This window comes from Pezoporus wallicus, unplaced genomic scaffold, assembly GCF_028554395.1.
Source record: "Pezoporus wallicus isolate ANWC-B61680 ecotype Strahan unplaced genomic scaffold, APGP_CSIRO_Pwel_v1 contig_14547, whole genome shotgun sequence".
NCBI classification, from domain to species: Eukaryota; Metazoa; Chordata; class Aves; order Psittaciformes; family Psittacidae; genus Pezoporus; species Pezoporus wallicus.
Window position 1 is genome coordinate 464,834 of NW_026639781.1, and position 12,552 is coordinate 477,385.

Here is a 12,552-nt window from a genome sequence, read left to right on the forward strand (position 1 = left end):
CTAGACAGCAACTAAGAGGATGCAGCAAGCTCATCTGTTGTATAAGGCAATTTAACACAGGCGCTTTCAACTTCAGAGACATTCTTCCATTTAACTACACTTTTTTCACTGCACCTGTACATATATCAGAGCCCCCCTTCCCAGCAGCATAAAGGTACCATGGTGGTAGAACAAGTCTAGGATTTAGGGTGGAAATCCCCGTCAAATCCTAGGCTTCCTTGCCACAGGAAGTAGTGGTTGTTCAGGAATTCTGCCAAGCACAAGGAGGCAGGAGTTGGAGGAGCTTCCCTTCAAGCAGAAACAGTGACAGCAGCTCCACACAACTGCTTGGTTTAGGAGTGCATTGATTATAGAATCACAGAATAGAATCATAGAACAGTTAGGGTTGGAAAGGACCTTAAGATCATCCAGTTCCAACCCCCCTGCCACGGGCAGGGACACCTCATGCTAAATCGTATCACCCAAGGCCTCATCCAACCTGGTCTTGAACACCGCCAGGGGTGGAGCATTCACAACCTCCCTGGGCAACCCATTCCAGTGCCTCAGCACCCTAACAGGAAAGAATTTCTTCCTTATATCCAATCTAAATCCTAGTTTTAACTACAAGCTATAGGGACAGATTTCAATTGCCCTACTAAGGGAAAACCAGTTCTGCAAGGATGCTTTTACTTGCTTCTCTGCAGCAGCCTCTTAAGGCAGGTTATGTAAAGCTACGAGCATAGGCTAGGACTCACCTTCACATACTGGCGGAGGAAAAAAGGGCTCATGTCAGGTGGAGAAGAAGTAGTGTGAGGTTTCAGGAGCTGGCTGGTGGCTACAGGCTCCTCATCATTCTGCTGGCTTTTCCAATACTCCAGCAAAGACTTCAGCACATGCAGACAGTAGTCAACAGCACCAGAACTCAACAGTGCAGCAGCAGTGGCACTAGAGATGAGGGAGGAAGACTGAAACAAAGAGGAGCTGGGTTACTAAAGCACCTGAGAAGCACCACGTTGGAAGGGCAGGGAAGCTGTGAGAAGTACTCAGCAGCTACTGACTGTGGCTAACAGAGCAGGTTTTTATGGAACTTTAGAGGCAGCTTTTAAGTTTGGGGTTTGTTTGAGGTTGGAGGTTTTTAGGGGTTTTTTTTGTGTGTTTATGAAAAGCAACTCAAATATTTACAGAGACTCTTTTGAACAAGCGCTTAGTAAAGGAAAACAAATAAAATCTCTTCTTAAGTCTAATCTCCCCTCGACACATGTGCCAGAGGCCACTCTGCTATGGATTAGACAACGAGGGCTTTTTGCCTTTCCTTTCACAACCCCCCTTCTTTATTTTATTTATTTATTTTAAGTTGGGATTTCTATTTGTTCCTCTGGGATTTGGCCAGCTGGGTGGGAATTCTTGGTAGAGAAAGAGGCCCTGTTGCAGATGCAGCTCAGAGGCTCTGCTCCACCCAGGTATTGCTCCACCTGCATTCTGCAAGACGATGAGCTTTGATTTCTGTGGGAAGCTCAAGTGAGTAACAAAGGCTGGAGAAAAAAGCTACTGTAAATAAAACTATTAAAGCAGGGCTGTAAATCCAAACAAACCCCACAGCTCATAAGCTCATTAAAATTTGATGCAGTTCAGACTAAATTTTTTAACCTCTATGCTTTTTTATTAATCTCCTTCCCACCACACATACTGCTTTTTTATGCCTTATTACTGTACCTTTTAGCAACAAATATCTAAGGAATCCTCTTAGCGACTTTTACGTTGACACAGCAGCATATTGCTTTCCAATAATCACATTACAAATCCTCTTTAACCCCTTCAGCACCAGGAAGAGGCAAGGAAAAAATGTGCCAGGCTGTTTGAAATGCCATCATCAATGTGCTGCCCTTAACTCAGTCAGAAACTGTGCAGAAAACAAGTGAATCCAGGTGTCTTTACATGCCCCTTTTTCCTCTATGCTGAATTTCAAAGATCTTTTTCCACAGGAGCTGAGGAACATTACAGATTCCTCATACATTTTTCCAAATGTTTTCCAAATCCAACTGTTCTTCAGTTTCACACCAGCTATTTCTGTTAGCAGATTCTAGACCATCTCTGATGACTAAAAGCCCCCCTTCCACATTATCCCCCTAGCAAAGCAGTTTGAAAAAGGTACCTCACAAATGGAAGACTTGGATCCTGACTTAGTTCTGGACATGAACACACTAAGCAGCCTCATCACCACCAAGTGCACTTCATTCACAGGAGAACGTTCATTTTTCTTAGACACATCCTGCAAAGAGAGAGCTTCCCTGTTACAGAGCTGAGCACAATGTCCTAAGCACCTACATCTCACTGCTCTGATCCTCAGGAAGCATTAAGCTCAAGCAGCTATACTAAAAAAGCAGCACAAACTCCTCAATGTAAGGGTAGACAGTGGCTTGGGTGCCAGAGAATAATATTATACAATCAAAGAGCTATATATGCATTACTGTTCACATCTGGTTTAAGAGTATAATCAAGCAAAGCAAGTTTTCATGCTCACTTGTAGATGCTAGAACCAGGAAACAGTGAGAATTACACCCATGTCATTTTCTACCTTGTGTGAAGTGAGCCAAGAGAAATTAAGTGCCTGAACACATCCACACAGCAGTGTGTTTCTGTAAGTCCCATGCATTTAATTGCTCCATGGAAACAAACTGTCTAGAAGGAGCAAATCAAGAGTGTGCACATACTACAGCTTACCTTTTTGTCCATGCATAGCTCTGCAATCAGTTGGGACAGAAGGTTATCCAAAGCTCCCTTATCTTTCTCATCATCTCCATCTAGGTCTGTTGTGAGCATCAAAATAACCTGGCAATAGAGGGCAGGGAATAAAGAGAGGCAGGTTCCATGTTTTCAAGATAAATGCAGCTGATCTTTCACAAGACATCACAGATTTTACCTTGATTAACCTGTGTTCTTTCCCAAATCCTGCCTACACCATCACACCATGTTTTGATCATTCAGTATAAACACCAAAGACCCAAATACATCAGGGTTCAAGGATTTTAGCCTGTAGCTGTAACACCACACTGAGAAAGGGCACAAGTCTAGCAGAAGTCAATGGGTAAAGACTGCTGAAGCAAACACTTCAGAGATGGACACACATTGTGAGTGGGCAGGAAAGAGCAAGGATAAAGCATGTGCAAATAGAAACCAGGCAGTAATGGTGATTAACTGGTTAGATTTAACACCTGAGCCCTCCTCACTTACCTGCATATAAGGAATGGCCCGGACTCCTCCAACATTCCTCAGCTGAGGTAAGTTTTGCAGCAGCCTCTCCAGCAACATCAGTCGGACCATGTGCAGCCTGGGAAGTGAGAAGCCAGGATCAGACATGAAGCACTTCAGACATGTCACGAGAAACATTAGACCCAGCAGGAGCACCAACAGAGCACTGCAATTCACCACAGAACTGCAGAACATGAGGAAATCCTAAAGTCATCACAGCCACACGCACAGAGGAGCAGAATCCCTCAGACTTTGCAGTCAAGCGATGTCAAAGATCATCCTGATAGAGTTGCAGAGCAACTGACAACAGATGTTACTCACTTCAGAACTACTCTGCCTAGCATAACCACCTGCAGAATTCAACTGTACAGGAACAAACACTACAAATCAGTTCCAAAGTGCACTGTAAAAATGACTGAGCATGTCTCCTGCAGAACTAAAACCTGCAGAACCTTCCCAAACTGCTTGGCACCTTGCACATACTTTCCTCCTAAGACTGAATTTCACAAGCTTCCCAAGCTGTGTATTTTGGTTATTCCTCTTTTTACTTGACTCATGCAGGATTTTTTCATCATTCAGGCAGCAGTTTGGGGGCACGTTCCATGGTGAATGCACAGGGAGGCATTTTGCCATGGCAGTGTGCTCTGTTCTATGCTTCTGACTTTCACTTTTTACTATCCAACATTCACAAATCACACTCCGTGAACTTCAGCACCTGCGGTCCACTCCTCTAAACAACACTGCAGACCAGATGTGCTGTTCTTCAAGTGGAAAGCAAAGCCCCTTCCTTGCCTGTTGCTGGTGTGGACGTCTCCCTCTGTCTCTCCTTCCCCTTCTGAACCATCTCCTTCCTGCTGGCCCGTGGTAGTGCTGATTGCACCGGTGCTGGAGCTGACACTGCCTGGGCCAGCGGGGTGGCCCTCGGCTGTTGTGTCCCCATAGGCACTGCTACGGCCAGACACTGGGAAAGGAAAACAAAACCAGGGAAAGACAATGTCAGCACAACTGAACTTGCATTTTCCTGCTTCACAGCAACTGACACAGCTGAATGTACTTTGGAACTATGATACTAAAGAGACAGTGCTTTGTTGATCTTCATAAAGCTAGAAGAGTTTCATGACCCTCACCTTTGTGGCACAAAATGAATTGGTTCCACAGCAGTAATTTAAACTGAGTCAGAAAAGGTGTGGATGGGCAGCACAGACATAGCTTTAATACAGAAGACTGTGATTATTTTACCTGGGTAACAGTCCCAAGCAAAAAAAGAGAGAAATTAATTCTATCCCATCCAAGCTTACCCAGCAGTATAGTGAATTCTTTCACTCTTGCTGTAGGCTACTGCATTCTGTTATAACAGGCCAGCAAAAAACACTGCAGACTCCACACTTGCAGAGAACTAAAAGAAGTGAGCAAGTAGTCTGTACACAACCATACATTAGTGTGTCTGCAGTAACCATACACTGCTGCATGGCATCATCTAATTGGAACTTAGAGTCCTTCTTTGCAGGGATTACTGCCTCCTCCTCACTCTGGTGAAGTCCTGTTACAGCAGAAAGCAGATGTACTGGTGCACAGGAGACACTCACCACTGTGCTCACCAGCCACGGAGTCCACCGCACTGCCGCCGCTCTCGGAGCCCACGCTCCCACCATGGTCTGCAGGTGATGTCCGAAGAGTGGAGCCGTCTGTTGCAGCGGTGCTGCCTTCATCATCAGACGCTGGAGCTAAGAGAATAAAGAGAGCTGTTACAAGTAAAAACACTGCCTTGATAGAACTTCAAAAGGCATGCAAGCTATGAAAGGAAAGCCACAAAGGTTTGGGCTTTGTGTCACTTCTCAACTACAAGTCAAAAGGGAACTTGGAAGTGTCCATTTAAGCCTGCTAAAAGCAGTGGAGGGGAGCCACCCTGAGAAGGAAACCTCCTCATCAAATTGGTAATCATGCAAGTTACTTGAAGACCAATGTCTGCTTGTGTATAAATGGAGAGGAAATACAGTATATGGTTTATTTGGTCTGCTTTATTTTAAGGAGAGGAAATACCTTCCTCAGAAGCCTATGGTAAAAGTCTTTCAAAGCAGGGAAAGGCCATAAACATGCTATTAAACACACATGAAGCCAACAGCAATAACTGGTTCTTCAAAACCATATTTACAAACAAATTTTAAGTTATTATTTAGGTCAAAAGCAAAAAAGCTTGATTCTTTGCAGTGAACAGTTACCTGATGCTGTTGTATCTGAGAGTGTTCCGGCATCAAGAGAGGAAGAGCTGGGTGCTTGGCCCGACAGTCCTAAGCTCTGAAGCCCCAGTGCACTGCTGCTGCTCCCTGCAAGAAGAAAACAAATTATGAGTCTCTTTCTATGAGAGAATGATGTTAGCTCTGGCCTTCTCTATATGCTTCATCATTCTTTTGTCTCTGCTTTGTTGGTGGTGACATCAACAGCTCCTGCTTTGTTTCTGTCCCAGTTTCTTCATCTTTTATTTACCTTTTTGACTGCCAACACCACCTACTTCTTACCTTGCTGATCTTGTTGCAGGCTCAGAGCAATAGCCAATTCCACCATTGTTTCATCATCTGCATCTGGAGGAATATCCAGCATAGGAGGAAACCCCTCTGCTCCAGCCAGAAGAGCTTCCAGGGGAGAAGGGTTCCCATTATTCACATTTTCAGAAGTCTCCAGAACCATAGATTCAGACTATGGAAAGGAAACACAGTGAGAACTTTCACTAACCCACCACCAGCTAACAGTGCACTACAAACTGAGTAGTTTGCAGTAAATTAATCATAAGTAATGATTAATTTACATCATAAGTAGATTAAACTCAAGCACTTCACATACTAGAAAGGCTCTGAAGAGAAGAACTCTGGACTTACCACCATTTCAAAGTCCCCATGATCAACTTCACTTTGCTCCTGGCTTTCCTGTCGGATGTGCTCACCATTTGCTATCCCAGAACTCTGCAGCTTGTCTTCCGCATCATCATCATCATCGTCATCCTTATCTCCTGAGTTACAAAGGATTCATTCATAAATGCCCTCTTTTTTCATACCATGACAAACAAGGTGATGCTGGAAAAAACCCTAAGCTATGTTCAGTTTACCCCCAGTCACTATTAGATTTCATGGACAACCACAATTCACATCAATGCTAAAAAAGCATCTCTTGCATGGAAACCTGGTACCCTAACTTTGGTCTGCACCCAGCTTTATGACTTATATAGGAGGACTTAAAAATATGCACAGAAATACTAAGACAGTCTGAATTACTACCCCCACATAAACCAATCAGATTTCCCTGTCACTGAAAGGGGAGTCATATCTCAGAGAGAATCCCAGACTATTAAAGAAGAGGTGAAATGTTTAAAGAAGGGAGTTAGGGGATAAGACAGAGCAAGAGAATGGAGAAAGACTGGTTTCAGTCTTCTTTAGCCCCAGTTTGTAAGACTACTTTATCTTCTTGTCTTTTCTGACAAATAAAGTAGGTCACACTCATCTAAAGGCAAAGATGAATCCATGTTGCGTACCCATAGGAGTATTGCTCCGAGGGGAGGATGGCAAAGTGACATGTCTCCGCTTGTTCCTTGGTCTCAGCACTCTGATCAAAGCTTGTTTGCAAGAAAAGCTCACTGCAGGATCCTAGAGGGTTAATAATTAATCATTAAACTTCTTAAAGTGTTTCTTCACAGTATTTGGAAGGATAGCTAAAAATACACTTATGACTCTGCTGGTCATGATTCATGTGAGACGTAAGTCACTGCTCACTTCTGAGCTCCGTTTCCCCAGCAGTCCTAAAGCAATACTTCTCGTTCCACATGCAGCGCATGACAAACATAACTCAAACACAAGGAGAGAGAAATTTCTCCTTCCTTCACTTCTGGCTCTATGTTTTTGGCTGCATGCCTCTGTTTTGCATCTGTACTTCATGTCATCATTCTACCTGTATTTAATTCTCTTCATAGTATAGAATCATGGAAACGTTTAGGTTGGAAAAGACCTTCAAGATCATTGAGTCCAACCATTAACCACTGCCAAGGCCACCATTGAACCATGTCCCTAAATGCCACATCTACATGGCTTCTGAATACCTCCAGGGATGGTGACTCCCTGGGCAGCCTATTCCAGTGCTTGACAACCCATCTGGTGAAGAAATCTTTCCTAGTATCCAATCTAAACCTCCCCTGGTGCAGCGTTACAGAGCCTGAAGCAGAGCAGAGCAAGATTACCCACCGGGCAAAGTAACATTTGCATGTAGATTTTGGATGCTGTATGGATACAATCCAGTTCACAAGTGCAGTATCCATGGATAATATCCACTAAAGCATTGACTGTGGCTTCAACGTGAGTGAGACCTACGGAGGAAGAAAAGTAGACTGTGATCAACAATCTTTCCATTTCAGAACATAGTGAGACACTGCAGGAGGCATCTTCTGTTTGCGGGCTTCAAGGCACAATGTCAACACCACAAATACATTGATTTTCAATCCAAGGTGATCTTACACACCACTCTCGTCTAACAGAATATTGTGCATGTGATATACCAGCACCACCAAATATCTTCTAACATCCTCCATCAAGCCAAATGTGAATCAATCAATCACCTTTTTACTAGCACAATACACGTACCTCTGAACAAAAGCTTTAGAGCAGAATTTGCAGCTACACCTTAGAAAGCACACACAGCATCGTAAGCCTAGACTGAAACAATTTTCTCTGTTCACAAGCTTAAAATCGGATCCTTCAAACTACACAAGCTTGACAATAGCAGATGAGGAGCAACACACCTGGCAGGCAGGCAGGGGCAAGGAAGGCATTTTTGGGTTTTGATGCATGTAGCTTCCAGAAGTGGTTAACCAGCTGGGTAATAAAGGTGCAGCCTTCTCCTTCAGCCTGTTTCAGGGCCTCCTGCCCTTCTTCACTTTCTGTACAGATTAAAAACACTTGTCAGGTATATGCAGGGAGAGCATTACCAAGCAGGAAACACCAAGCTTATTCAAAATGACTTCCGTTAGACTGATGTCCTCATTACAAGGACCACAGATAGAGTTCCTGTCACACTGAACCAGACACCCCAAGACACCTTTAATTGCTATACCAGAAAGCTGGAAAATATTACAGACTTATCTACCTGTTTCCAACTGTGGCAGCTTTGATTCTGTATAGTGGACCAGATTGTTGGGTCTCATAATAGCAATGGATCGAGCAGTGATCACCAGCCTCTGAAATACTTCAGGATCAAGGTCCTTTCCTTCTTTGGTTGAGGAACTCAAGTACTGAATGGCTTTACTTAGCAATGCTTGATCCTGTAACATGAAAGATAACACAGGGAAAGGAAAACATCAGAGAGCAGCACAACAAAACAACTGAAGTACAACTGCAGAACAGATCCCAGGGATATCTGATGCTCGCTGCTGTTGGCTCTTGGCTGCTTTAACTCTTGGCCTGTATCATCTAGGGAGAACAACTAAAAATACAAAATCACCCTCTCTAACAGAAGAAATCTGGCTTGAGAATTATTTTCACATTTGCTTCCCCTCAGGCTTAAATGTGGATGGAAAAAACAGTGTATAAACATAATCATCCAAGTGGTTAGAAAAGGCTATCTGCAAGCATCTGTGCATTAACTGCAATTACACTAGCACAGTCTAACCACTACTTACCCTGGTAATTTCCTATCACCCTAAGCCAGATGCCTGTGGAAACAGAAACCAGAGCTAAAGACAGAGTTTGCAAACTTCATGTGTTTCAAGATCCCCATGTCTCTAGATTGACATTATTTCCCCCCAGAATCTTCAAAAAGCGTTTTAAGCAGTGAGGTTCTGGTGAAACACAGAAGCCAGCAATGCAGGCAGCAGGAGCTGATGGAAAAGTAGCCAGCAGATCTACACTGCATGGAGGAAGGCATGCCGCACCTCCACCATAAACTGGGAAGTTATAGGAGTCATTAAATCCTTGCAGTGTCTTACCTTGTGGTTGTGGTATGCCGAGCGGCTGGTGTGCAAGCTGGCCAGGAGGCTTTTGGTTTGCTGCTGGACACTGGAAGGAGCTGGCATGGACAGCAGCATAGTAGCCAGTTCCTGAGCTGCCACCTTATTCTTCTCCTGCTCCCAAGAAGAGACAAGAAATTCTTCAGTACATTTACTATTAAGGTGATGCATGAATGCGACTTCTCAGTGTACCTGCAGCTCCCTCCCCTCAAGCAAGTTCAACACCACTTTAGTAGCCTCCTCAGATTATTATTTGGCATTTAAAGAACATTTACATGTCTACATAAGAACAGTCCTTTTGAGATTTTTGGGCTTCTCCCCTGCTGTTTTAGTAAACGAGGTCACTCTTCAGCACTAAAACCCCGCCAGCAATAAATGCAAATGCCGACTGTCATTCCAAACTAGTTTCACAGGCTCTTTGCTAAGTCAACTTTGAGATCAGTGCTCTGAGCAAAACGGATGCGGCTTCTCTTCCGTATCAGGCCCCCAGGGCTGCAGGAGGTGCTGCTGATCTTGCCCCTCCTCCCCCAGCTCGGAAAGCTCAAGAATGTATTCAGAAAGTTACTTGCCTTCTCGTTGACTGGTCCTACAGCAAAGCAGCTTTCCAGCGCTTCTAAAGAACTCACTACTAGCCTGAAGGGAGAAAGGAAAGCAGGCTTGAGTACAGCAACCCTTCCCTCTCCTTAGCACTTCGCTTTATGCGGGCTACAGTCATGAGTAGCTCAGAGACAGCTAACGAATGCCAAGTACAAAATCAAAGCATGATAAAACCTGCCACAGGCACCATGCATATCATTTCATTGTGTTACAGACCAGAGTTAAACCTGGCTCACGCTCACAGACAAACTTAGGACTGCTTTAATAATCCACAGCTGAAAGACAGGGGCTTTTCTCTCCCAAAGAGGATAAAACGTTTCCTTACGCAGCCTGCAGCAGGGATAACTTGGATTGTCTTGACAGTACCAATTCACCATGGCCCACAGACGTACATATGACTGCAGATCAAGGGGTGGTGTGACACATGGGAAGAAGCGTAACTGACTTTGCTAAGGGAGCATGATTCTACTCGCTTGCTATTTCCACACAGGTTGCTCTTTCCAATTTGGGAGTTTCAGCACAAAATATGCCAGAGGAAAATTAACCTGGAGCACTGGGTATGACCCAACGGGGAGATGCTGAGGTCCAAACTTTTGAAAGAGAGTGGTAAGGCAGGCTTGTAAAATACTTGCCCCAAGGGAAAACCTTACTTATACCTCAGGGCAAAGTGCTGAACCTCCCTTGCAGCCCCTGATGCCTTGGGGCAGAACTACCTGAAATGCCATCTGACACACCAGAAGGAGCAGTGCGAGAACACAGGAAAAAGGAGGGAAGAGATAGGATTAAGGGGAGAATAACAGTGTAGGCTTGGATATGAGGTAGAAGAAACAATCCTCTGGTCTGGTGGTGATAAATAAGACAGTGCCCTACCCAGAGCCACTCTCCATAAGGCTGGTAGGGGAATATCAGTGGGATCAAAAGACTCAAGGAGGGAGCAAAGCAAAAGGAGGAGTCTGTCAAACAAGCCACAGTTATGCTGTATACAGGAAAAATCTGCAAACCACCTCATCTTTACACTTTGCTAAACCATCTGCCATGCAATGACCAGGATGTAAAGAAGCAAATGGCGCTTGGAAAACAAAGAGTAATAAAAGAACCAGTCAACAAAAGCCACATCATGTGTTCTGCCTCTCTGACACACACTCACTCGTGCAGAGAAAAGGATGGCATACTAACCGGTCCAGGGTGGTTAGGGACTCAGATTCAGAACTTTGGGGGAGCAAAGAAAAAGGAAAAAAAACAAACAAAAAGAAATGTGTAAAGCTCACAGAACAACTCCCTCAAAGACATTCTAAGCAAAAGGCAAATTAAATGGGGAAGTCAGGAAGCTGGGAGAGTGCTATACACAGGAAATCTAAGCACAGTTCGCTCTATCTGGGCAGCAGACACTTGCCTCGTAGCAAAAGAAATCAAGGAGAACCAGGCCACCTAGCACAGAGAAGCCAAGCACATTGCTTAAAGCACCACTGAAGGTTCAATTTGAGTGCAGACACCAAACTCCTGCTGGGAAAGCTGCCTCTTGCCTGCCATTAGTTGATCCTACTCAAGAGGCCATTTATAAGGTAAGCATGCTGCATTCTGTAATACGTTAAGTAGAAATAAGGAGTATTTTCTTTTGGTTCTGAGTTTTGACACTATAATCCCACTGCTCTGGAAACCCATGTCTGTGCTGAGAGGGACATCTTGTGGAGATGTCACAGCAGAGGAGGGAAGAAAAGAGAAAATAAGCACAGGGACAAAAAAACCCATCCACTATTAGACAAAATGCTACAGGATGGCCAAACAGGCCCTTCAACTGGACACAACTGCTACTTCAAGCCCTGAACCTTTACCTGGGAATTTCAGTAAGGCTTTTGCTAGTTCCTCTTTGATCTGTTTCCCTCCTATCCTTGCCAGGCTTCCTACAACCCTTATGATACAGGCTGTATGAGCTCAAAGTCTCTTCCTTCTGCTAAATAGACGCCCAGCTCACCCCTGTGGTTTGAGTCTCAGTAGGGATAGGGCAGGGAAGAAACCCAACACTTTCTCCACCACAGTGGTGAAGCCCAAAACATGGGGGCTACAAGGGAAGATGGTGGGAACCACTTGCCTAAAGTGAAGACACACAAAGCCCCCCTCACAAGTGACCTGAACTCCAGAGAGGCCCAGCCTTTTTGAGCTCTAGAGAATGAAACAGGGCCAGCTTGAAATGAGGAAACGTACCAAGGAGCCAGAAATTTCATTTAGCTCTTCAAGACTGCTGAAACAAATGGCCTTAGCAACATAAAGCATGCACACAGATCTAGCCAGCTACTCCAGCAGGTAAAGAGTAAGCACAAAGCCCTCCTTGGAGGATAATCATTGACTTTTCAGTTGTTGTTTTGTATGGCAACAACTCACTAACTCCCTTATTAAGAAAGGCACACAAGTGTACCTAAGCCCCCTCTACAGCAACTATAAACCAAAGGAAGACAGCAGAAATACCTCTCCAGGACAGTCCCACTTGCAGCAGCAGGGGTAGCTGACTCTGTGTCTCCAGTGCCATTCCCTTGGTTCAGGTTTGGGGGGCAAACGTTGCTCACTGAAGCAGAAGGGAAATCCTCGGGGGGCTCATCAGGCCATCCAAACTGCTCTTTGGTTTTGCCATAGATTTTGATGGAATCCATCATCGTGACTCCAGCAGGATCCACAGAAGCCCCAACTGCAGTGGTGAGAGAAACTGCTTAAAAAACAGCAAACCAGTTTCTTTTAAACAGAAACAAGAG

At 44.5% G+C, this 12,552-nt stretch overlaps 1 protein-coding gene across 1 annotated transcript in view; it reads right to left on the minus strand.

The window, feature by feature from the left end:
• UBR4 (ubiquitin protein ligase E3 component n-recognin 4) overlaps positions 1–12,552 on the minus strand; it is a gene marked incomplete at its 5' end in the record, with an annotated part of 75,667 nt that overhangs the window by 34,295 nt on the left and 28,820 nt on the right. The window contains 17 exons of the mRNA XM_057416246.1: positions 735–944; positions 2,132–2,248; positions 2,701–2,808; positions 3,211–3,307; positions 4,021–4,189; positions 4,815–4,970; positions 5,448–5,552; positions 5,745–5,922; positions 6,102–6,232; positions 6,752–6,863; positions 7,455–7,576; positions 8,009–8,146; positions 8,353–8,527; positions 9,191–9,325; positions 9,781–9,844; positions 10,985–11,017; positions 12,272–12,488. Coding sequence (XP_057272229.1) covers positions 735–944; positions 2,132–2,248; positions 2,701–2,808; positions 3,211–3,307; positions 4,021–4,189; positions 4,815–4,970; positions 5,448–5,552; positions 5,745–5,922; positions 6,102–6,232; positions 6,752–6,863; positions 7,455–7,576; positions 8,009–8,146; positions 8,353–8,527; positions 9,191–9,325; positions 9,781–9,844; positions 10,985–11,017; positions 12,272–12,488 — 2,267 coding nt within the window. The remainder of the gene's footprint in view (positions 1–734; positions 945–2,131; positions 2,249–2,700; positions 2,809–3,210; positions 3,308–4,020; positions 4,190–4,814; positions 4,971–5,447; positions 5,553–5,744; positions 5,923–6,101; positions 6,233–6,751; positions 6,864–7,454; positions 7,577–8,008; positions 8,147–8,352; positions 8,528–9,190; positions 9,326–9,780; positions 9,845–10,984; positions 11,018–12,271; positions 12,489–12,552) is intronic.